General features: G+C 40.4%; 1 protein-coding gene across 1 annotated transcript in view; it reads right to left on the bottom strand.

Moving 5' to 3' along the window:
- Window positions 1-14,079, bottom strand: part of FBN2 (fibrillin 2) — a 247,610-nt gene extending 233,531 nt beyond the window's left edge. Inside the window, exons 1-4 of the mRNA XM_032851970.1 lie at window positions 13,500-14,079; window positions 12,614-12,696; window positions 8,015-8,113; window positions 4,799-4,894 (exon numbers count right to left, since the gene is read on the bottom strand). Of these exons, the coding sequence (XP_032707861.1) occupies window positions 4,799-4,894; window positions 8,015-8,113; window positions 12,614-12,696; window positions 13,500-13,753 (532 nt within the window). The 5' untranslated portion in view covers window positions 13,754-14,079. The remainder of the gene's footprint in view (window positions 1-4,798; window positions 4,895-8,014; window positions 8,114-12,613; window positions 12,697-13,499) is intronic.
- Between the last annotated feature and the right edge of the window lie 10,179 nt (window positions 14,080-24,258).

Raw genomic sequence — 24,258 nt, forward strand, 5'->3', positions numbered from 1 at the left:
AAAGGCTAAGACCCACTGACAGAGCCATTTGCTTATATTAATACTTCTTGTCTGAGAGTGAAGTCTCAAACTAGAAACTAGAAAGTGAGGTCTCAAACTCAAACGAGAGTTTGCTTGCCTTTGCATCCCCATCATCTACTGTAGAATTTGATCCACCACAGATACCAAAAACCAAAAATCCTGGAATACATGAACGTCTTCCCCCTCTTTTCCCACTATTTTGCAAGGGAGAAAGTCGCAGTGAAGGGATGAGTTCTGTTGTTTCCACACATCCTGATCATGTCAACTTTCTGATTCTCTGCTCCCCTGCTGAAAATTGAGTTAATAGATCCTACCTGAAAGGGGCTTGAGGATTGAATAAAATGATGTATAAAACAAAGTGCACAGTGTCTGCACATTTAAAGTGTTCTACAAACTTTAATTCTCCTTCTCTTTTATTCTACAGAGTATTTCTATGAAAATAAGACTTGCTCTTTATCACCCAAAGGTTATACTGAAGAACAACAACAGCAAAAGTGGACAATGCATACAAAAGTAGAGTAAAAAATAAAGAGATAATTTTGCATCTTAAGAGTTATGATCAAAGTTATTTTATGAAGTAGTTTTTCTTAAAACAGAACAGAAATGGAAATTTACATTCCAACCGGAGTTGGAAAGAAATGTGAATATGCCTAAATTTCCACCATGGAAAGGCGGCTGACCACCCAGGAAGAAAGAAATGCTTACACCTGGTGTGGGATAAAGCAAAAGCAATGGTGAAAACCACATGCTATGTACTCTCCACACCAGCTTCCCAGTGATCTTCCCCTGGCCCTATATGCTCCCAAGTTCCTACCTCCGTCAGCTCTCTCCGAAGATCTTAGCTCATCCATCTTTCTAACTGGAGGTCTAACAGACTGTTTAAATTACCAAGCCCAAAACAAAATCTCACCATCCGGTATTTGCAGCTCTGCCTAACCCACTCCCAGCTCAGTCTTCTCATTTCAGAAAATGGCACAACCATTCCCTCTGGGGCTCCATCCAAATTCTCCAGTTGTCATTATGGAACTTTATTTCTGTTTTTCTCCCCCAGCACACCCACTCCACCAGCACACATATCCTTCTACAGACTCTACCTCTGAATACAAGTGCAAGACAAGCACTTGCCCCACGCTCATTATGCCAGCACCATGCACCTGATGACTGCAGGCGCTGATAACTCACCTCTCATGTTCTCCTCACCCTTCCTACAATCCAGTAGCAGTCAGAGTGATAAAGTTTTTTATGTTAATCAGATCGTACCACTCCACTGCTCAAACTAACTCAATGGCTCCCCATAAAACTTAAAGTCCCAGTTTCTTTCCTTGGTGGGTAAGGCCATCCAGCACCAGCTCTAAACTCACCTCCCACCTTTACCTCCTTTCCTCTCCTCAGGCACATGGATTTTCTTAGTATCTACAAAACAGGTGGAAGAAAAAGTCTGCTCCGACTATAGGTGCTGTGAATCTGCTTTTCTCTCTGTCTAAAACACTTCACCCACTGACCTAAAATGAGACCTTTAGGTCATCTTGTTTGCTCACTGATTCATTCCCAACACCTTGCACAGGTGGGGCTTACAGGAGAAACTCAGTGAACAAGCTGAATGAAAAAGCACTTTCTATGGAACGCTTTCCACATTTCTGGGAAGGTAGCTAAGCACTTTAAATGCTTTTATAACCCTCATTTTAGCAAACGTTTTTCCAGGACTTTTCTGGATTCACAAGCTGAGAATTGTTACACCTGCTTCCTTACTCTCAGTGCTATAATGCTCTCTCTGTGTCGCACAGTTCAGCAAGTGTCTTCCTTACACCTGGTTTTGAGATGATGTGTACAAGTGTCATACCCTGCATCTTTGTACTTGCTGTGAATAATTTTGCTGGTTACATAATATGCTTGCACCATATGTTCTATTAACCCTCAGTAAATGTTGGGCAATCAGAGTTTTTTCTTGTGAGATATTCAGTGAACAAATTTTCAAATATGCAGCTCTTACGACCCAGGGCTTTTTTCCCCTTTCCCCTGACTGAAAAGTGTGGGGGCAGTGGTATGGTTTGGCACAGGAAAGACGAACATAAAAGCATCTCCTCCAAGAAGGGAAACTACTTTCCATCCCTTTACTTTCCATTTCTGTGCCAAGACCAGAGGAGGGACACACCAGCTTTCTGCATAATCTCTAGAAAAATACACACATACACAGAAATGCCCCAGACAGATACAGGAGCTGAATTCAGGCTGAAAGTGGATAGTTTCATGATAGATTTGAGCTAATACTCTGAAAGATCAGTTGAGGCAAGGCTCTTCTCCCTGTAATTTTAAAGTAATTATGAATTTTCTCCCCCTAAACAACAAAAGGTTGAGTTTTAGGAAAGATAACTGTGTCTCTTTGATTGCTACTGAGTTCTATAAAAGAGAAATACAATCAGATATCCTAACACTTCTGTTTAGGTATAAAAAAGGTATAAAAATATGCCTCCTTATAAATATTGTGTTCACAATAGGTTTTTTCTTAGTGGTTGTAAACTGGAGTCCATTGTATAAAATTTGGAAAATACCTATATATTGGAATAAAATATAGAAAAAAAATCATCCATGAAAAAAAGAAAGTTTGCTATGACTTCTGTTACACTGCTGTCCAGCTTTTTCCTGGCCAACCCTAGCCCAAAGAAGTTATTACATTGGCATCTCCTATTCCTGCAAGAAAACTGGTCTAAGTGCAATGTATTCTCTCAAATTCCTTAAGGCTCAGCTTCCTACACTGGTCAGTCTCAGATTACCTCAACAGCTATAGCCATACCTGAAAGTTACCTACACAAGGGGTTCTGTAAACTGTGATCCACAGGTCAGATCTGGCCCACCACCTGTTTTTGTATTGCCATGAGTTAGGAACACTTTTCACATTTTTTATGGTTGGAAAATCAAGAGAAGAATAATATTTTTGTGACACATGGAAATGATATAAAATTCAAATTTCAGTGCCCAAAAATAAAGTCCTGCTGAAACACAGCCAAGTTCTTTCATTTACATATGGTTTATGGTCACTTTTGCACTGTAATAGAAGAGCTAAGGAGTTGTGACAGGGACCACGAAGTCTAAACTATATCCTGGCCTTTACAGAAAGAGATGGCTGACTCCTGACCTGAACAAAGTATTTTTCTTTACATTAAGTCAACCACTTATTTTACATCATTTAAAAAGAAAACCTCATAGCACTTATAAATGGAAAGCTGTATTACCCTAACAGGAAGGCAATCTTACTAAGAACAATGACCACAAGAAGATACCACTTCATATCTATCAGGATGGCTATCTCACTCACACATACACACATAAAAACCAAAACACAAAACAGAAAAGCTTTGGTAAGAATGTGGAGAACTTAGAACCCCTGTACACTGCTGATGGGAGTGTAAAATGGTATAGCCACTAAGGAGAATGGTAAGGCAGCTCTTAAAATTAAAAACAGAATTAGCACGTGATCCACCAATTCTCCTTCTGGGTGGGTATGGTACACAAAAGAAATGAAAGCAGGAACCCAAATGGGATGGTTGTGCATCCATATTGACAAGAGCCAAAAGGTGGCAGCCCCTCAAGGGTCCATTTGCGGACAAACAGATAAAAAAAATTACCATATGTACACAAAATGGGAGTATTATTCAGCTTTAAAAGGAAGGAAATTCTAATATATACTCTACAAGGATAAGCCATGAACACATTATGCTAACTAAACTTATCATAAAAGGACATATACTGTATGATTCCATGTTTATGAGATAGTTAGAGTAGTCATATAGAGAAAGTAGAATGGTGGTGTGCCACTCAACTGTGCATATGAAAATGGTTAAAACAGTTAATTTTATGCTTTATGCATACTGAAAACAATTTTTGATGTTTTTAAAATTTCAACAAAAATATGATTAGCTTAAAACAAGGTAGATATTCTTGCATACCTACCACTTGGTCTTCCTATGTTAAAAATGTTGAAGAGAAATTTTTAGGGAGACTTTGAAGATTAGCAGTGAATCTAGACCCTGTCTCTGATAAAATCCAAATGAAATGAGAAGGGACTTTGTTGTTATATATGATTCAACGTTCTTCGATGTCATGACTGAAAATATGGGGATTCAAGAGTCCCACAATCTACGAAACACAAACCACCCATGTTCTCCAGTGATATGTCATAATCCAAGAGTGACCATCCCCACATCTTTGTTAAAAAGTTATTTCTTAATTAGTACAGAATATGCTCCAATAAATGAAGAGAAGACCTTAACTGGATTAAAGCTCCCTCTTTCACAACGAACTATCATTTTTTAAAAATCATTTTAGAGCCCTGAATTATTTCATTACATAATTAAATATATATGAGCTAATGACAATTTTTAAGATCGGCTCTCCTAGAGTTAATTTTGGATATCCAAAAGAGAGTGAAATCACAACAATCTTTACCATGTCTTCAGGAAAATATTCATGTTTTATGAAGCAAGATTTGTATAAAAGTAAGTAAATATTAACTTGTGATATGGGTCAAATCTGAGGAAGTACTACTGGTATTCAACATCAACACTCTAAAACATAAGAATCTTAAAAGAGAAAGAAAATCTAGGATAAAAATTAGAAATTAGCTGTAAGGTATGGCTTACTACATAGTTTTGTTTTGTTTTTTTTATCATCATTGGCTTTATAGGTCCTTCAATTTGACTTAGTATGAAATACCCACTTCACATCTATCAGAAGAAATCAAATAATTTCTAATAAATGAAGTCTATTCCAATGTTCTTACGTTGTCCACAGTAAGTTCCGATATATCCCTTCTGGCACTGGCAATGGTCATCCGCACAAGTTCCTCCATTCATGCACCTGACATTGCACTGCTGAACTGCAATGAACAACAACAAAAATATATAAAAATATCAATCACTGAAATTTTAGCATCTGTGAGTTATAAAACCAAATATCCAATTCAATGACAAATGTATTTTACAGAAATGTTATGACCCATAATATACTTATTTGTGTAAGTGCACACATACAGCATATTTGCATTTGTTAGGCATTTAAAATAGATTACACTCTCAGTGTTAAAAGAAATCACTATATGGTGACTGGTAGCACAGTTTCTAGGAGGTGGGAGGATTTGTATAACCATTCAGGATGTGGGGGCTGAGTGTCTCCTGTAAGGACAGACTTGGTACTCACCCTCATGGAGCTAACATTCCCACAGAGAGGCAGACAAAACACAAGTAAACAAACACTACAATGTCATTAGAGATTGTGACAAATTCTCCAAAGGAAACTGTGTTGTAAAGGAGAATAGCCAGGAGCCAAGGAGAAATCTAGATAGAAGGGAGACAAAACCATTCTCACCTGACACTTAGGAAGAGTTTGAAAGAAGAGAATGAGCCAGGCATGAGAAGTACTAGAGAGGAAGCTCATGGGGAGAGGAACCAGCAAATCCCTCCGATGGTGGAGAGTTTCCTTTATTTGAAAAACTTATAGTCACAGGATTATAAAGAGTCAGGCTGGGAAGAAAAGGTCTTAGAGAGGCATCCAGAGGCCAGCCAGATAATCCAAGGTCTCCCAGACCATGGAAGGGTTGGCATTATATCCCAAATGCAAAAGAAGTCATTGAAAGGATTTAAGAGAGTAAAGTGATGCAATGTATTTTTAAAGGATTCCTCTAGTTGCTCTGCAGAGAACAGATCTGAAGAGATTAAGGGTGGAAGCCAGAGAAGCCATTGGGTGGGTACTCCAATAGTAACCTCCCAATGGCTAAGAGATGAGGGGAACTTCTCTTACCTCCCAGGTAAGAGATGAGGGGAACTTAACCACAGGTTATCAGTGGTAATGGAAAGTAGAAGCACTTAAAATATGTTTTCCAACAGGACCCCCAGGTCTGGTTAAAAGAGTTGACACTGAGAAAAGGAGGAAGAAAGTAAAGAGAAACAGTCGCTTGGGCACTGGGTGGAGGAGAAATGGCATTTGCTGAAGCAAGAGAAACTGGAAGAAACAGATTGTGGGCAACAATGAATTCAATGTCCTGCTACCAAGTTTCAGACATTTACTATGCATTCAAGTGGAGATGTGGAATAGGAAATGGAACCTGTGAACAGGAGGCTCATTGGAGCGATCTATTCTGAAGACAATTACTATGAGTTAGCAACATACTGGTAGTAGTTGAAGGCATCTATTTAAATAAAGTCATCCAGGGAGGCCATACTCTTGAAAATGCCAAAGTCTAATGAAGAGGATGCAGACTAGAGACTAAAATATAATAACCAGGAAAACACTGTGGCCACGGATACTGCGTAAGTGGAGGGAAAAGAATGTTACACAAAGAAGGGAAATAATGGTGCTAAATGCCCTGAAGGCGTGGAGTAGGATAAGGACTGGCAAAGAGAGAAACATTCCTGATGAAAAGGGAGTACTACTCTAGGCCATAGAGATTCACAGATTCCCTATGGAATTATATACCATAAACTGAGGGTTGGCCCAGTCAATGTTCAGCTACCCAGGGAGAGGATTAAGAAGCTGAACCCATAAAATTTCTCCACGATTTTTTTTTCCTCTGAAGGCATATATGAGTAAACTAAGACAACATTAATGAAAATAAGGGCCAGAATATATTCAAGGCAGTCAGACCAGGAAGGCTGCTGAAAGCACTGAAGGAAATCTGGTAATCTGGGTGGTCAAGAAAGCCTGGATGAATTGTGAAAATGAACTCTAATTTTTTTTAATTTTTTTAAAGATTTTATTTATTTATTTGATAGAGATCACAAGTAGGCAGAGAGGCAGGCAGAGACAGAGAGGGGGGGAAGCAGGCTCCCCCGCCGAGCAGAGAGCCCCATACGGAGCTCGATCCCAGGACACTGGGACCATGACCGGAGCCAAAGGCAGAGGCTTTAACCCACTGAGCCACCCAGGTGCCCCGAAGATGAACTTCTAAAGGCCGAGAAAATGACTCATAATTTTCAAAAAAAATGAAACTAGAAGTTTTTACACAGAAGTTTCATCAGAAGACAATGACATTGATCATGTAAATCTTGAATCTTCAATTTCTGAGTCAGACACATTGTCTACTACCTCTTCTGAGAAAATTTAGAGAGATAAATGCTAAAAATTAAACAACATCACTCTAGTTTGAGGCAGATTTAAATTTTTATGTAATTACTGAACAATTAAATAAATAGTATCTGCTCCTACCTTGTTATAATCTCATCTTAAACAACAGCCTAAAAGATTAGTTTTGAAGACCTGACAACCCTGATTTGGGTCATGAATAACACAATACTACTCCACTGTTGTCATCTCACAGGACTGCTGAGAGTTAATACGTGTAAAGCAAAGTGAGTTAATATATGTAGAGCATCTGGTCAGTATATAGTATTTATTATCATCCCAATCCTCTTATCTTTCTCCTTTGGTTCATCCATGAAATAGGACATGGACTGCAGGATTATGCAAAGGCAATAAACAGAGCCTAGGGTTGGAACCTATACGTTTAGGCATCAGAATACATGAATTCAAGTCTATGTTACCCTGGGCAAGTTACTTAATTCACATGTGCCAAACTCCTTTCTCTGTAAAATGGGATAGTAATAGTATCTCATAATTTTCATGTGAAGATTAAATAAAATGCTATAGTCAAAAACATAAAACAGCATCTGGCACAGAACAAAAACCCAGTAAGTTATATAGTTCATTAAGTTATTCACAAAGAATTTCTTTTCCACTGAATCCAGGCACTTTTACTGCAGAGACACATAGCTTCTGGACCAGAACTAAACCATTCTGCTTAATAAAAAATCATTATTCTCTTCCCCTTCAGTTGTTGGTGGCAATAATGAAGCCACTGAAGATTTTTGACTCCAAGGATTAAAGCAGATCTAGCTAATGAGGAAAATAATCGACATATACATCCTTGTTAAAAAGGACATTTGGTATTCATTCACAAGCTTCAGAATAATGCAATAAATAAGATCACATCTAAAGAACATACTTGATTTTGATCCACAGGTTGGTGATATTTGGCCACTGGAACAAGTACACATGTTAGGACGGGAACAAAATCCATCTCCACAACTATTTCTACAAATTGCTGTAGAAAGCACAATAGGAAAGCGAAGGAATAATTAGGTAATAAACCACAGTAAACAAAACAAGAAAGCTACAGTCAACAACAGTAAACCTGGAAAAACTAAGATAAAAAAATACAGGATATGTAATGTCTGATTTCAGATATGCAACAAAATCACCAATCGTAGACATGAGATGGCCTCACAAATATCCTTATGATAATGTGCAAACAAATGAAACTATTTCAAGTTCCATAGTCCTTTAACTCTATCAGTACAGGTCATGTTTTCCACTCAAGGCAGAGCATTTATACATAGAATTTACCACAAGATGACAGTCTGGGTCGAAGGAAGCTAGAAGGATTGAGGAAACCCAGAGGTCCTACAAAACCTCAGAAAACATAGCCCACTCTGGAAAAGTGGGCTTTTCACAAGACATAGAAAATATAAAATGGACTGAGGCAGAGACTCCAGGCCCTAACCAATTGGCCAAGCCCCAGGGGTTCCATGCACATTCCTTCCCAGCTGGTATCTGACCTGCCCCATCATCAATCTTTGTTCTCCTTAATAAATCCCTCTCTCCTTCCTCTAGCCTTTTTTCTCCCATGCTATCACCACAACCTAGCCTATATCCTGCTGGTCAGAAAAGCTGCTGCCACATTTTGATGGAGGGAGAGTCAAAGCCTCCTGCAGCTTTGACCTCCAAGGTATGAGGGTCATCACAGCAAAGAATGTTAGGCTCACTGACACAGCACATACCATGGACCTCAAAATCATTAGTTGAGTGCCTTCAAATGGGAAGTCTCTCCCATATTTAGAATAAGTTCATTTAAGAGCTGAGAAATTCATCTCTATACCCACAACTGAATTTTTTGTGTACAAAGCCTATGTGCTTTAATGTTCCATGCCTGGATCCATGAGGACAAGAGGAGAACCTGGGAACATTCTCAAACTAACTATAAACATTCATGCAAATGTGCATGTGTCTTTAGCTAGACAGACATTTCACAATTTTCTTTCTTTTTCTTTTTTTTTTTAAAAGATTTTATCTATTTGACAGAGAGAGATCACAAGTAGGCAGAGAGGGAGAGAGAGCGAGCGAGGAGGAAGCAGGCTCCCTGCCTAGCAGAGAGCCCGATGCGGGACTCGATCCCAGGATCACCAATAATTTTCCAATGACACATGCCCACTAAAATATTGTTTCTTCCAAAGCTCCCTCACCCCCAACAGGCTGACATTTAGTCTAGGCATAGGTAATCTACAAAGTGTCCCTACCGTCCTAAACCCAAGGAAGGTCTCATGGCTGGAGAATGGTCATCCTCAGACAACAGACTCCTGTCTTTACCACAGATCTGAGCTTTGTCTGTGAGCGAGTGAGAAGACAGAGTGTGAAGGCCCTTTCTCCTCACACTCATCCCAAACTATGAGATGCCTCACCTAACTACTTGTCCCTCCTACCTTCATGAAAACCATGAGACCCAGAAATAATGAAAGGAGAGGGAAAGAGGACATGGGGGATAGGGTTTCTCTGATGCTGGGAGAAGATGCCCAGCACAGTAAAGAGGACATAGGATGAAAAAGGTCTGAGGTTGAACTCTTGCTATGCTATGGACCCAGTGAAAGTTTAGAAAAAGACCACACAGCTTCGCTGGGTTTTGTTTTCTTCTTGGTAAAATAAAACAAAGGGGTTATAGTGGAGTATTCTGAGCTCTTTTTAGGTTCAAATGCTGTGATTTCAGGCCAACCCTTTCCTATTCCACTGACCAAAATGCACTTCATAGCAAAATTTCACAAATAAATTAATAAACTTTCCCACTGCTTCAAGTTCTAACAAGATTTAAAAAAAAAAATGAAAAGTGAGAAAGTCAATTCCATTTTTTTGGAAACAAATATGTGCAATTTCAAAAGTACTTCAATGATCTTTGCAGGCCACAACTAAGAACACTAACAACAAACACAGAACACAAATCAAAATACATTAGGTTTCCCATAATCTGAGAAATACATTTGTCTTTTATTATCTTCATCTCTTCATGAAGCCTGGTCGACACCAAACATTAAAATTCTAGAAGGTAATCATTTTTAATATCCTTCTATAAAGAGAAAATGCTGATATATAAATGAAATAATTAGTCTTTGGTCCTCGTATTTGATTTGTATTCTACTTATCTCTTTGTAAGTTGCCTCAGAGCTTTGTCTTTTGCTAAATGGTGAAAATTCAGTAAGTATAATAAATAACTTATTATCACCAGGAAGTCCTAGAATGAAAATTCTTGATTTTGACTTGATAATGCTTTCAGTTTGGTTATTATCTCCACATATTATCATTTTAAATGTCAAAAAGAATTGTACTACTAAATTGAACAGAAAATATTAAAATTCAAAATTTATGTGAGATCCATACAAGAGAATAAAAGGGCATTATTACATTCTTCCTCTATTTTATGCACTGTTTTATACTCTTGGTATTTGAATTATCTTTTTAATGTGCTAATGTTTTTGCAGATAAACTCTAAGTGTTTGATATATATAAGTGAGATATATATATATATATATATATAAATATGTTTCTTGGTGATACAAAGATAACTACAGAATTTATTTTGAGTTTTTTAAGAGTTTTTTTTAAAGAGATTTATGATGCATGTAACTTCCAATGTATTTCATAGGCACCCAAATATTTCAAGTAGTAGAAAAGCAGGCTATAATAGTCACCATTGCTCTGAGACTTGAAAAGTTGTTCTTCTAAACAAATAAAGAGCACAGTGTTGCTGAAAAACTGTATTTAAAGCAGACATTCAGAGGGCCATATACATACATACATACATATATATATGTATGTATATATATATACATATCAATGATACATACACATATATGTATTTCTACTTCAAGTATTCTGGAAGGCTCTGTTCTCTGGAATTCCCATTCCACACCAATCCAATAAAATCTGACTTTACGGATTTTCAACACATACCATAAACCGATCCCTTCTTCTCGGCTGCTCTCCAACTCAATAATGGCAGTCACATTCGTTACATTCAGTGAGTCAGACTTTCCGCAGTGCCTAAGTCATCCCAGTTAGTATGGCAGGTGTGTGGTGAGTGACAAGCTGTTGTAGGAGTCTAGGAACCATGTTAAGTTTCAAGCAGGCAAAGTATGCCCTACTGGCCTAAAAGGGTAAATATACCCTCCATATATGCCTCACATAGAGGATTTCTGCGTTGGGAAAAAAGAATGTAATACCCTTTGTTTCTTTTTTACTAAAGGCTTATCATCAGAGGATTTATTTAAAATACTCATGAATCACTTTAAAGAACACAGTCATTGTTTCCCATTTGTGCTTCCCTACTGGAAATTGTGGTATTTTCACAGTAGAAAAAATTACAAGAAACAAAAGTCTTCACAACACATGAAACTTCACTCATTTTTTAAAAACTGCCGTGAAATAACATGAAGGGTCTATCTCAAACCCACAAAACCAATAAATATACAGTTGGAAATGCCACTACATCCTTATTATCCCTTGACTAGCGTGGCTTGCCCTTTTTCTCTGTTCACAATTGCATTAATTATTTTTTCCCTGGAGAACATGAAGGTCAATCTAAAGGCAAGACTGACTCTAAATGAATGTGCTGTCTATGATACCTGGCTCTCCTCCCGACAAGATAAATGTGACTGCTAGATAAATACACGGAGCAGGTCAGTCACACTTCAACTCACGAATTCACAGGCATGTGAAATAAGACATCCCACAGTCCATCACTATGAGGCTGGTAACTAATGACTTCTCCAGTTAGAACTTGGGAGCTCTAGGTACACAATTTGGAAACTAAATAAAAGAATAAAACTTTGAAGGTCAGAGATGCAGAACTTTGGAAGCCTCGCACTTTGGAAATCTACAGTACACTATTAGATGTAGAGCCTGTAAATCCTAAATTTAAATATCTTAAAAAAAAAAAAGGTCAAGCCACTTGGGAAGATTCTTTTAAAAATTTTGTTGACCTGGGTCAACTCTAAGTCCTATGAGAGTTCCTTTCATATCTACATTATGTGGCTGTTGAGATGAAACCAGAGATAATAAAGTGGTTTTGTACAAAGGCCTAAGAAAGCTTGATCTTCAAAAGGCCTAAACCTCATGCAGTCAAAAGCCAGATAATTTACATAATCACATTGTGGTCTTATCTGGACTCCTTTAGGAAAAAGTGGTTTTGAGTTATCTAGGGAATTGCTGTACTCCCCCTTCAGTTTGTATTAATAGACTCAGAAAGATAAAACTTCCAAGTATCTTTGAAACCTTTATCATTATTGCCCTTCAACAGAGTCTAGAAGCTAAGTCTAAACTTCGATGTAAACCGGCTGCTTCCTCCTTAACACTCAAACGGGTCCCCGTCGTAATTATCATTGCTTTGTGGCCACTGGATTCTAGAAGCAACTGTGTCCCAGACATCTGAATCCAAGAGCTCGGCCCTGACAAGGGGCAAAGCGCGCTGCCCAAGGTGGGACCCCAATCAAGCACTCACGGACAATGCACTGGTTTCCTCCAGGAAGCGTCTTCCATCCCGGGCAGCAATAGGAGTGGAACCTGGATCCGCAAACGTTGGGCCTGCGATGGACAAGCAAGGTCACACACACGTAGGGAAGTGTATGGTAACACATTAGCGGTTTTCCCAAGCAAAAACGCTGGGCGAAAAGATTTCGGGACAGCAAACAAACCAAAACTACACTTCAAATCCTTGGGACTTGGGGCACAGACATGGAACTAAATTGGCTGAATGGGGGAGGGCTGGAAACGTCTAAAACTTGCCTTTCATCTGCCTTCCCTTACTGCCTTTTTAAAGGGCAAAAAGAAACATGGAAACATATAATTTGCTACTACTCTGGGCTCCGGATGCAGAGAACAAAGGAAAGACTCTTTCAAAAATCCTTGCCCTCGTCCCCAAATCCATCCCTCTTTAATCCACTGTTACTTCGGCCCCGACGTGTCAAGGAAGGCGCGTTGGAAGGTGAAGCGCTCGAGTTTGAGGATTAGAGCAAACCCTAAACCCCGCACTCCTTCTCAAACAAAAGGCTCAAGAGCTGCGCCCCCGACGGTGGCGAGCAGGCAGGCTCCACCAGCCCCGACGCGGAGTAGACTCAAGCCCGCCCTCCGCCCGACATTGAGAACCTGTTCCCGCACCGCGGGCACAGCCTGCGCTGTGCCTTCCACACCTGGGGGCCTTCGACCCAATCCCCCGAGGGAGGGCTTTTTGCCCGCTGAGCTGCGGAGGAAAAGGGGGAGGCGCTCCTGGGAGTCCTCGGGATTCTGGTGGAGGGGGCCGCGGCTCTAGCCACCAGAACCAGGTTCAGGGAGGGGTGGGATGGAAAGCTGCCAAGCGTAGGATCCCCCGCTGCCTACTGCCCACCTACCCTCGGAGCACGTCCTGCTGTCCTCGCCTGCGGACCCGGCTGGCAGCCGCGGCGCCCTCCTCGCGGTACTCAGGCACAGCGAACACGCCTTCAGAGCCCGCCACCGCGGGTCGGACCTGCTGTGGCGGCGGCTGGGGCCGGGGCGGCTTGGGCGGTGGAGGTTGGGGCTGGCTAGCCGTGCCCTGCGCCCAGAGCGCCACGCAGCCCAGCCACACGAAGTAGGGCTGCAGACACAGCCGCCGCCGTCTCCCCATCGCGGGCGCCGAGAGCGCGCGGACCAGGGTCCGCAGAGAATAGAGTGATGGGAGACAAAATCTGCGCGGCCTGAAAAAGTCAGGGTCTAACAAGCCCTCCGTCGGCTCCCGAGACTCCCTGGGGCTTGGGCTCCCTGCAGTAGCGGGAGCCCCGGACCGAGCGCCGGCCCCCTGGCTGCGGGCGGGACCCGGGCTCTAGCGCAGCGGGCGGCGAGGCGCGGCGGCGGTGTGGCCGGCAGCCCCGCGCGGTCCACGTTGCATCCCCCGGGCCACGGCCCCTAGCGACTCCAGGACCGCCAGCGGGCGGGGGCGGGAAATTACAAAAGTAACCCGAGCAGCTGCGGCGTAAAGTTACAAAGAAAGCGGACCTCAAAAGGGGGAAAAAAAAAAAAAAAAGGGCCTGCACGCAGCGCCTCGGCGGATTCCCGTGCGTTCCGGGAACAAATCTTAGAAAGTTGCAAAAGTCACCAGAAAGAAGCCGACAAACAAACAAAAGTCGCCCCCCAAAGAAGAGGGTCTCCTCCCGGCTCGCCTGGAGTCCCGCGGGGCAGCGACGCGCCGGCGGCGGCTGAGGAGCCAAGCTGAGGTGTGCGGGGCCAGGGCGAGCCGCCGGTGAAAGGGAGGGCAGGAGGCTGGACGCCGGGGAAGATGCGGCGGACGAGGGCGCGGCGCGGGGGTTTTGAGGCTCGGCGGAGCGTGGGGCGGGCCGGCGGGCGGCGGCTGTCAGTGGGGGCTGGAGCGCAATCGTCCACACGTGGAGCGCAGCCCCCACCCAGGGGCCGACGCAGAGTGGGCGGAGACAGAGTTAAGGGGCGAACGGGTGGGGAGGAACAAGGGGAGCTAGGGGCTGGGGGAGGGGAAGAGGAAGGAAGGGGGTAGGGTGAAGGGAGGAGAGAGGACTGAGATTGGGGAGAAGGGGGGGCAAGCCTGAGAGGAAGACCAGGGCTGGAAGAGGCGCTTGGAAGGAGGGACTGGCGAGCCCGGGTGCGAGAGGAAATGAGCGGGGGATGGGGGCGAGGTTAGAGCGAGGAGAGAAGTGGGAAAGGGGAAGGGAGGGCCGGGGGCCTGGGGGCCGGCTGGAGGGGCGAGGCGTTAGTCGGCTTTGCTTCCCGTCCCCCTCAATTGGCCGCTAGCTCTGTTTTGACTGTACAAAGCGAGTAGACGACGGGGGAGGGGGCGGTTAGGGACCGGATTTGGGAAAGGAGGCAGCAGCCCCTTCCCCTCCCCCTCCGCCCTTGCCGTGCCGAGGACCAGGGACTAGGGTCTCTAAAAGCGCTAGGCTGGGCTGGACCCGCAGCTGAACTTCCCCTTGCCTGGCAGAGGCCACAGGGTTGAGGAGGAGAGCGGGTACTCCCGAGAGGACCTAGACCCAGACCCGGGGTGGGGGGATTCTCAGCCAAGCAGGAATAGAGACTCGCGCGGGACTTGGCTGCAACCTCAATCCAAGGAGGCCCGGCCCTCCCCATCGTCCTCCTACCCCCACCCCAGCCCGGGATAGGCGTCAGTCAATGGGACCCGCACAGGGGTTGGGCGTTTCCAGATTGAAACGCGTCCTCCACCTCCAAGAGGGATCTCACGCGGCCGCGGGGGGCCTCGGCTGCAAGACTGCGCCGAGGTCCCGGGTAGTCCGCGCAGGGGGTGTGCTCCGAAGTGACCCCTGGCACAGCTCTGTCGGCGTTTGCAGCCAGAGAGGAGTTAGAGCCCCTGAAGTGGCGAGGAGGGCCGGCGGTGGGTAACGCAGAGCTGGTAAATGGGTCTTGCGGCATATCCTTGGTTCCTGGCTTGGACTCATTAATGATTAAGCCCTAGCGATTGGTGCATCCAGGCTGGCGACCTGCCCTCTGAACCCTAGAACTGCCTCTGTGTTCACCCGCCTCTGGGGTCTTCCTTTATGGCCCTGCTTTCATGAGGTCTCTGTAAAGCCTTGGTCATCTCTTAACCCATGGCACTGCATAATTAAAAATCAAACATCCCTGAAAATTAAGGCTAACCATCCAAACACAGTTTAGGAAACAGTACAAGAGAGCAATGTCTGTATTATTCAGGCCTAGGGAAATTTACTATATCTATATCGGTATCTATATCTGTATCTGTATCTATATTCCCCACCTGAATTGCCCAGATGTGCTATTTGGCAGCCAAAATTCTCTGAGAATTGGCATAACTCCCTTCTCTACTTTCCAAGTACAGTCAGACAAAGAGTCTGACTTACAACATCCTCATAAGGCCTAAAAAAAAAAAAGGTAGGAGTCATGTAATTGCAGGTGAGACACCAATTTGTATAAATCTGAAGAAATTAAAGACAGGAATAGAGATATTTGTCAAGCACTTGTGCTTCAAACAAATAAAACCATTTTAACTAAAGGAACTAAATAAAGTATCTCCTGGCTGAAGGCTGTGTTTTAATTATACTCTTTAAAACATTCAACCTTGTTAAATGGGTTTTTGTTAATACTTATATGGCTTCAGGGTTCATTCCTGTCTGTCACATAAAATCCAAATGCTCTAAAATTGCATATGCATGTATCCTTCGACTCAACAATTCAACTTCTAGAAATGTATTTAAAAGATATGCAGGCAAAAGAAATGAAACAATGAATGCATTCATCTCTTCACTGCAACACTGTCTGTAATAGCAAAATACTAGAAACATAAATGTCCCATCAATAAGAAAATGTTTGAATGTAGTTTAATACATTCAGTGAAATACTATATAGCTATAAAAGTGGGATGGGGCATCTCTGTATAGTCCTATGGAGTTATCTCTAGATTACACAATTCAGGGTTGGGGGGCAAAGTACAGATAGAAATAGACAAATCCATTGAGATAGAAAGAACAGAGGTTATCAATGTCTGGGGTGGGGGTGGGGAGAAGGGAAAGAGGAATTATTGCTTAATGGGTACAGAATTTCTACAGAAGGATGAAAAAAGTTCTGAAAATCAACTGTGATGATGGTTGCATATAACATTGTGAATGTACATAATGCCCCTGAAATGTATACTTAAGTATGGCTAAAAATGGTCATTTTATCATACGAATATTTTACCAATATAAAAAAAATAGTACAAGGTGTAGAATATTGTTTATTGTATGCTACTTGATGGTGTGTGGCTGTGGGTGTATTTTTAAAAATAGAAGTATAAACCAAATCTAATAAAACTGGTTATCTTAGGGAAGGAAGAAGATATTGAAGAAGAGACAATGATGGAAGAAAATCATTTGTAAATATGCCTTGTTTTATAGTTCCACCTTTGGAACCATGTATATATTTTAGACAGTTAAAGACAAAATTAAATTTAGAGCAATACCTAGGGGCACCTGGTTGGCTCAGTCAGTTAAGCATCTAACTCTTGGTTTCAACTCAGGTCATAATTTTGGGTCATGAGATAGAGCCCCATCCCATGCCAGGTAGGGCTCCACACTCAGCATGGTGTCTGCTTGGGATTCTCTCTCTCCTCTGCAACCCCCCCCCCACCATGCTTTCTCTCTCTCCCTCTCTCAAAATAAATAAATAATATCTTAAATAAAAAGAAAGAGCAATGCCTAAAAATTTAGAACAAACTAAAACAAATGAACCTATTTTTCACACTGGTGGCATAATCAGAGGGAATAATGATTTAAGGTGTTATTTTAACAAAATATTTGAAATGTACATCTTTAGTAGGATAGTCTAAGGATAAAATGAGCCAAATTCATGAAGCCTGAAATTGCATTTAGCAGTGGTAATATGAGAGAGAGAGAGAGATAGAAAAATATTAGAAATCAAGATTTCAGCACAAGAGAATGGAGATACATAAAAATAAAAACATAACCTTAAACTGAATTATAAAATGCCAAAATGAATTAGAATTTATCTTTCTAAAAATATGCATTTCCTGATCCTATACATTGGAAAGACCTGGAAATAGGGACAACCCAATAACAATAGACACCCTCTGTGCCCAGATTATGGTTCCTAAACACCAGTGAAAGGAATGACCTTGGTTAAGAGTCTGATTTCAGGTTTGGGGCATGATATATATAAGATATGTTAAATCTAAACTATCTTGTCGTACTTGAAAGCAAGGAATTTATCACTTTAGGGATCATGTCAAAGGAAAACTGAATGAAAAAGATGCCACTGACCAAGGATGGGAAAATTTGAGCATCAAAAAGAAAAATGACCACAAAAGATTGAAATATATGAAATGTATAAATATTTAAGAGTTCTAAGTGATATCCCAAATAAAAATTAATCGGTCACTTTTAGAGGTTATTAGGCACAGCTTATTATTCTAAAAATATTGATAAATAAAATAATCACCTATTCTGTCTTTGCTGGAAAAGACAAAGAATTTCTTTTTTAAAAATTACAATTGTAAACACAGGAATGATAGAAAAATCACAGCTTTGCAAACTGTAATGAAATGATGGATCTGAGCAACAGTTATCCAATGACTGCTAAAACCATTAAGTCAGGCATTCTTACCCGGAGTCTGTTTTCTCCTCAGTGGGTATCTGGTGATATCTGAAGACATTTTTTATTGTCACAACAGAATGGTGTGGGGGGGGCAGGAGGGTCAAGGGTATCAAGGATGCTGCTAAATATCCTACATGCACAAAATAGTTCCCCATAAGAAAGTATTATCTGGCCCAAGATATCAATTGATATGGGAAACTATCTATGTTAGGTAAACAATCAAGGGGGAAATGGTTAATAAAAGATTTAAGCTGTTATTATCAAAACCTACTGGTTAATTGTAAAGTTCTGAAAAACAGGACAACCAGACATTTTGTGTCTATTCAAATAGCACAATAGGTGGCACAAAGAACCACCTATAAAATATCTTTGTCAAAAAATGTAACCTGAATTATGTAGTCATAATTTTACATTTAAATTCCAGTTTTTAGGGACTATAGAGAGTAGTGAGACATGTTAAATGATACTGCAAGAATATGGTCAACCAGCTGTAGAATGTGGGAAATACCACAGGACCGATTTTGTTTAAATAAATGACATGGTAGAGAAGAGAGGGGAACTGTTCTGGTTCAACAACCAAATGCAAAGGTTGCACCTTATCTGGAATTTTTATTTTAACATGGGTCTAAAATGACATTTTTGAGACAATATGGGGGATTGAAAGCTGATTATTAGATGAAGATTTATTTTTCCATTTGGGAGGGGTGTGACAATGATATCACAATTATATTTTTTAATATATTTTCCTATATTTACCAAAGTCTTTAGGGATGAAATGATATGATGCCTGGGGTTTGATTTACAATACAACAGGAAAAATAAAGACAGAGTTCTGAAAATAGGGAGTAGATATAATTTTCTCTACTCTTTTTTTTTTTTAAAGATTTTTATTTATTTATTTGTCAGAGAGAGTGAGTACATGAAGACAGAGTGGCAGGCAGAGGCAGAGGGAGAAGCAGGCTCCCTGAAGAGCAAGGAGCCTGATGTGGGACTCGATCCCAGGACGCCAGGATCATGCCCTGAGCTGAAGGCAGCTGCTTAACCAACTGAGCCACCCAGGCGTCCCTTCTCTACTCTTTTTGCTAAGTATACTTAGCTAAATATCCTGAACACTGTATACAGAAAAAGGAGACTCTAAATAATGGAAGGAGGACAGCAGACAGGCTGGACCCCAGGACCTGAGGAGTGACATGGAAGTGAGTTCCTTGAGTTTTTGTTTTGCCTCATATATCCTAGACTGGGTGCCAAATAAGCTTAAAACCTGGAAATGCCAACTATCACAGACCAAAAAAAAAAAAAAAAAAAAAAGCCTCAGAGAAAAGCCTGCACTTTCTAGCCAAAGGTCAGGAAAAGGATACACTAACAAGATAGAAAACTTATAGACAATAACTGCTGTACAACTAGCCAAATATTACATTGGACATTTGGTGATATTTGAAGACATTATTTTTTATTGTGATCACCCCTGTACCAGCAAAGGCCAAATGGAGAGTTTAAACTTTCATCCTCACCAGGCTATAAAAAGGTGCTCCTCCCCTTCTCCCACAGTACTGTCCAAGAAGTTCAGATAATGAACCACTTCCTGTGATGCAATGGAGATGCTGGATTTCCACTTCTACCTACAGTAATGAACTGCCCTGTCCACTGGTATCAGACCATCCAGCAAGTAGAGGGTTAGGAATTTTATTATTGCACATCCCCATGGTATCATGAGAAGCCATAAAGAGCCACATGAGGAGTAGGGATAAAGCACAGGTCTCCCTCCCAGCCAGAGTGGTACAGCAGCAAGTGGGAAGTGAGTCCTCTCAGCCCTCACTAGCAATCACAAAATGCTCCTCACATCCCAAGTGTGTCAACAGAGAAAGAACTTGGACTCCACCCCCACTCTTCCCTACCTTCTGTGCATATCAGATGAGGCTGTTAAAACATGATTTAATATGATCCAAAGTTTGTAACATTACACCCAAAATGTCCAGGAGTCAAAATAAAATTATTCATCATGCCAAGAAGTAGGAAAATCTCAAACAAACAAAAAAAAATTAATATTCACCAACCCTGAGATGACACAGGTGTTAGAATTATCTGACAATGTGCCTAAAGCAGCCATGATAAAATTATTTCAGTGAGCACTTGTGAATATGCTTGAAACAAAGGAAAAAATAATAGAAAGCCTCAGCAAAGAAGTAGAGGATATGAGAACTAAACAGAAGTCTTAGAAGTGAAAACACAATATTCAAAATTAAAAAGATTAATGGATGGAGTTATCAGCAAAATGAAGACAGAGGAAATTATCAACAAACTTGCAAATAGAGTAATAGAAATTACCCAACAAAGAGAAAATGGAATGAAAAAACAAACCAACAACCAGAGTTTCAGGGACCTGTGAGACTATAACAAAAAATCTAGGCATACCTGGTTGGCTCAGTCAGTGAAGTATCTGATTCCTGATTTCAATTCAGGTCATGATCTCAGGGTCCTGGGATTGATCTCCTTGCTGGGTGGGGAGCCTGCTTAAGATTCTCTCTCTCCCTCTCCTGCTACCTCATCCTCCCCTCTCTTTCTGTAAGATAAATAAATAAGTCTTTAAAAAATCTAATATTTGGTCATCAGAATCTCAGAAGCAGAGAAAGAGGGTAGAGTTGCTAAACAACTATTTGAAGAAATAATGGATGAAAATTGGCCAAATTTAGCAAAAGACAAACAGATTCAAGAAACTAAGGGAATCCCAAACAGTACAATCCCAAAGGAATCCACATCATGGTTCAGCACTAACTTATGAGAAGAAAACAGCAAGAGAAATGACACCTTACTGGTAAGAGGAAATGATTCAAATTACAGCAGATTTCTCATCAGAAACCATGGAGGCCAGAAGGACTTGTCACACATTTCTCAAGTGCTGGAAAAAAAAAGAATTATCAATATAAAATTTTATCCCCAGAGAAAATATCCTTCAGGAATGAAGGGGAAATCAAGATATTCTCAGATAAGGAAAGAAAGAAAGATTTGTCTCCAGTGGATCTACACTAAACTAATGGCTGAAGAAAAATCTTGAAGGAAGGAAGAAAGGAAGGTCAATTTCTAAACAGAGAGAAAATGATAACAGAAGGGGAAGGGATCTTGGAATATGAGAAAGAAGGAAAGAACAATGAAGAGTGGAAATATGGGAAAATATGGATAAATACAATAAACTTCTCTTGATTTTCTGAACTATACTTGATGGTTAAAGCAAAAATGTCAATAATACTGTCTCATGTGCTCCTCAATGTATGCAGAAGAAAATATTCATGACAATGGTGCATAAAAGATGGTAAAATTTCTAAACTGGTAAAATATGGATACAAGTTGATTGCGATAAGTTAAAGGGCTAGCACCGGGAGATCTTTGTGGTGAGGGACTAGTTCTCTAATTGATTAATGGTATTTGCCCAAATGCACACACATGATAAAATGGCATAGAACTAAATACATATATTATACCAATGTCAATATCCTAGGTTTTATATTGTACTATAGCTGCACAAGAAGTATTACAAGAGAAAACTAGGTGAATAGTTAACAGGACCTCTCTGTACTTTATTCAAAAATTTCAGTTTATCTATATTTTAAAATAAATTATAGTATCATTGGGAAAAACAAGAGTTTTTGTATTTTATGATTTGACTCATTATTCCCCTATCTCCTGTCAGTGTCATATTGAGAAATTTTGTTACATGGGACTGAAAAAAAAGAGGCTAATCCATGAAATGAAATAGCAAAGTGTTAATCATTGTTAAAGCTGTGTGTACATCTCTCTATCCACAATTGACAGATCCAGCAGGCAGAAAACCAGTGAAGACATAGTTGAACTGAACAGCATCAAACAGTTAACTGAATTTAGGTGACATTTATAGAATACTTTATCTACAAACAGCAGAAGATACATTCTTCTTGAGCTCCCTCAGAATATTTACAATAGAACACTTTCTGGGCCATAAAACATACTGTAACAAAATTCAGGAGAATGGAAATCAAAGTATATTCTCAGATCACAATGGAATTAAACCATAAACCAGTAACAGAAAGGTTAACTAGAAAATCCCAAAATATTTGGATGTTAACACATTTCTAAATAACATGCATGTCAAAAAAAATTTCAAGAGAAACTTAAAGAGTATTTGTACTAACTGAAAATGAAAGTGTAAGTCATCAAAATCTGTAGGATGCAGTGAACATAGTGTTTAGAGGGAATATACAGCATTGAATATACAGCATACATCAGAAAAAAGAAAGACCTAACATTGATGATCTAAGTTTCTACATTTAGGGAACTAGAAAAAGAAAATCAAATTAAATCCAAAGTAAACAGAAGACAATAATAAAAATTATAGCAGAACTCAATGAAATTGAAAAAAAGGAAAAGAATAGAGAAAATCAACACGGTAAAAAGTTGGGTCTTCCAAAAGATCAGTAAAATCAACAAACCTTGGTTTAAGGCAAACCAAGAAAAAGAGAGGGAGGACACTAGTTACTAGTATCAGAGATAACAGACAGCTATTACTACTTCTCCCATGGACATTAAAAGAATCATATGGTGATCTCCCTGATATGAGGGAGAGGAGATGCAACATGGGGGGTTAATGTGGTAGGAGAAGAGTAAATGAAACAAGTTGGGATTGGGAGGGAGACAAACCATAAGTGACTCTTAATCTCACAAAACAAACTGAGGGTTGCTGGGCAGAGGGGGGTTGGGGGGGGGTTATGGACATTGGGTAGGGTATGTGCTATGGTGAGTGCTGTGAAGTTTGTAAACGTGGAGATTCACAGACCTGTACCCCTGGGGGAAAAAAATATATATATATATATGTTTATAAAAAATAAAATTATAAAAAAAAAAAAAAAAGAATCATATGGAATAGTATGAACAACTCTGCTACAAATTTGATTATTTAAATGAAATGGACTAATGTCCTGAAAGACTCCAGTTATCAGAACTCACACAAGGAAAAATAGCTCATTTGAATCAATCTGTATTTATTAAAGAAATTGAATTAATAATGAATTATACTCTAAAAGAGAAAGTAACTGGCCCAGATGGTATTTACAAATCCATTGGGATTTTAACAAACATTTAAGGAACAAATGATGTCAATTCTCTATACTCTCTTCTGGGAAATAAAAGCAGTAGAAATACTTCCTAACTTATTCTATGAGTCAAGCATTCCCCTAACATCAAAACAAGATAAGGGAATTACAAGAAAAGAAAACCACAAACCAATATCACATGAATACAAATGCAAAAACCCTCAACAAAATAGCAGTAAACTGAATCCAATGATGCATAACAAGAATTATACAGGGGTACCTGGGTGGCTCAGTTGTTAAGCATCTGCCTTCGGTTCAGGTCATAATCCGAGGGTCCTGGGATCCAGCCCTGCTTCAGGCTCCCTGCTTGGCAGGAAGCCTGCTTTCCCTCTCCCACTCCCTCTGCTTGTGTTCCTGCTCTCACTGTCTCACTGTCAAATAAAATCTTAAAAAAAAAAAAAAAAAGAATTATACACTTTTAACTCATGGAGAGGTTTTTAGACATGTGATACTTGTTCAACATTTAAAAAATCAATTAATATACTTCATCAAATCAATTGGCTAAAGATGAAAAATCTTCTGATTAATCAATAGATTCAGAAAAAGTGTTTGATAAAAATACCTAATCACGATAAAAATTCCTGGCAATCTAGAAATAGAGGTAAAGTTCTCGACTTGATAAGGAAGAAATACAAGGAACCTAGAGCTAACATGTTACTTAATGGTGAGAAACTGAATGCTTTCCCCTCAAGACTGGGAACAAGGCAAGATGTCCCTTCTCATTAATTCTTATTCAACAATGTACTGGAATAAGTTAAGAGAAGGAAATAAAAGTTATACAAATTGGGAAGGAAGAAATAAAAATATCCCTGTTCACAAATGACATAACATCTGTCTAGAAAATTCCAAAGAATCAACAAAAAACTCCTGGAACTACTAAGTGATTATAGTAAGTTTGTATGATACAAGGTCAAACTAGACAAGG

This window comes from Lontra canadensis, unplaced genomic scaffold (assembly GCF_010015895.1).
Source record: "Lontra canadensis isolate GAN:19392208 unplaced genomic scaffold, GSC_riverotter_1.0 scaffold5, whole genome shotgun sequence".
Lineage (NCBI taxonomy): Eukaryota > Metazoa > Chordata > Mammalia > Carnivora > Mustelidae > Lontra > Lontra canadensis.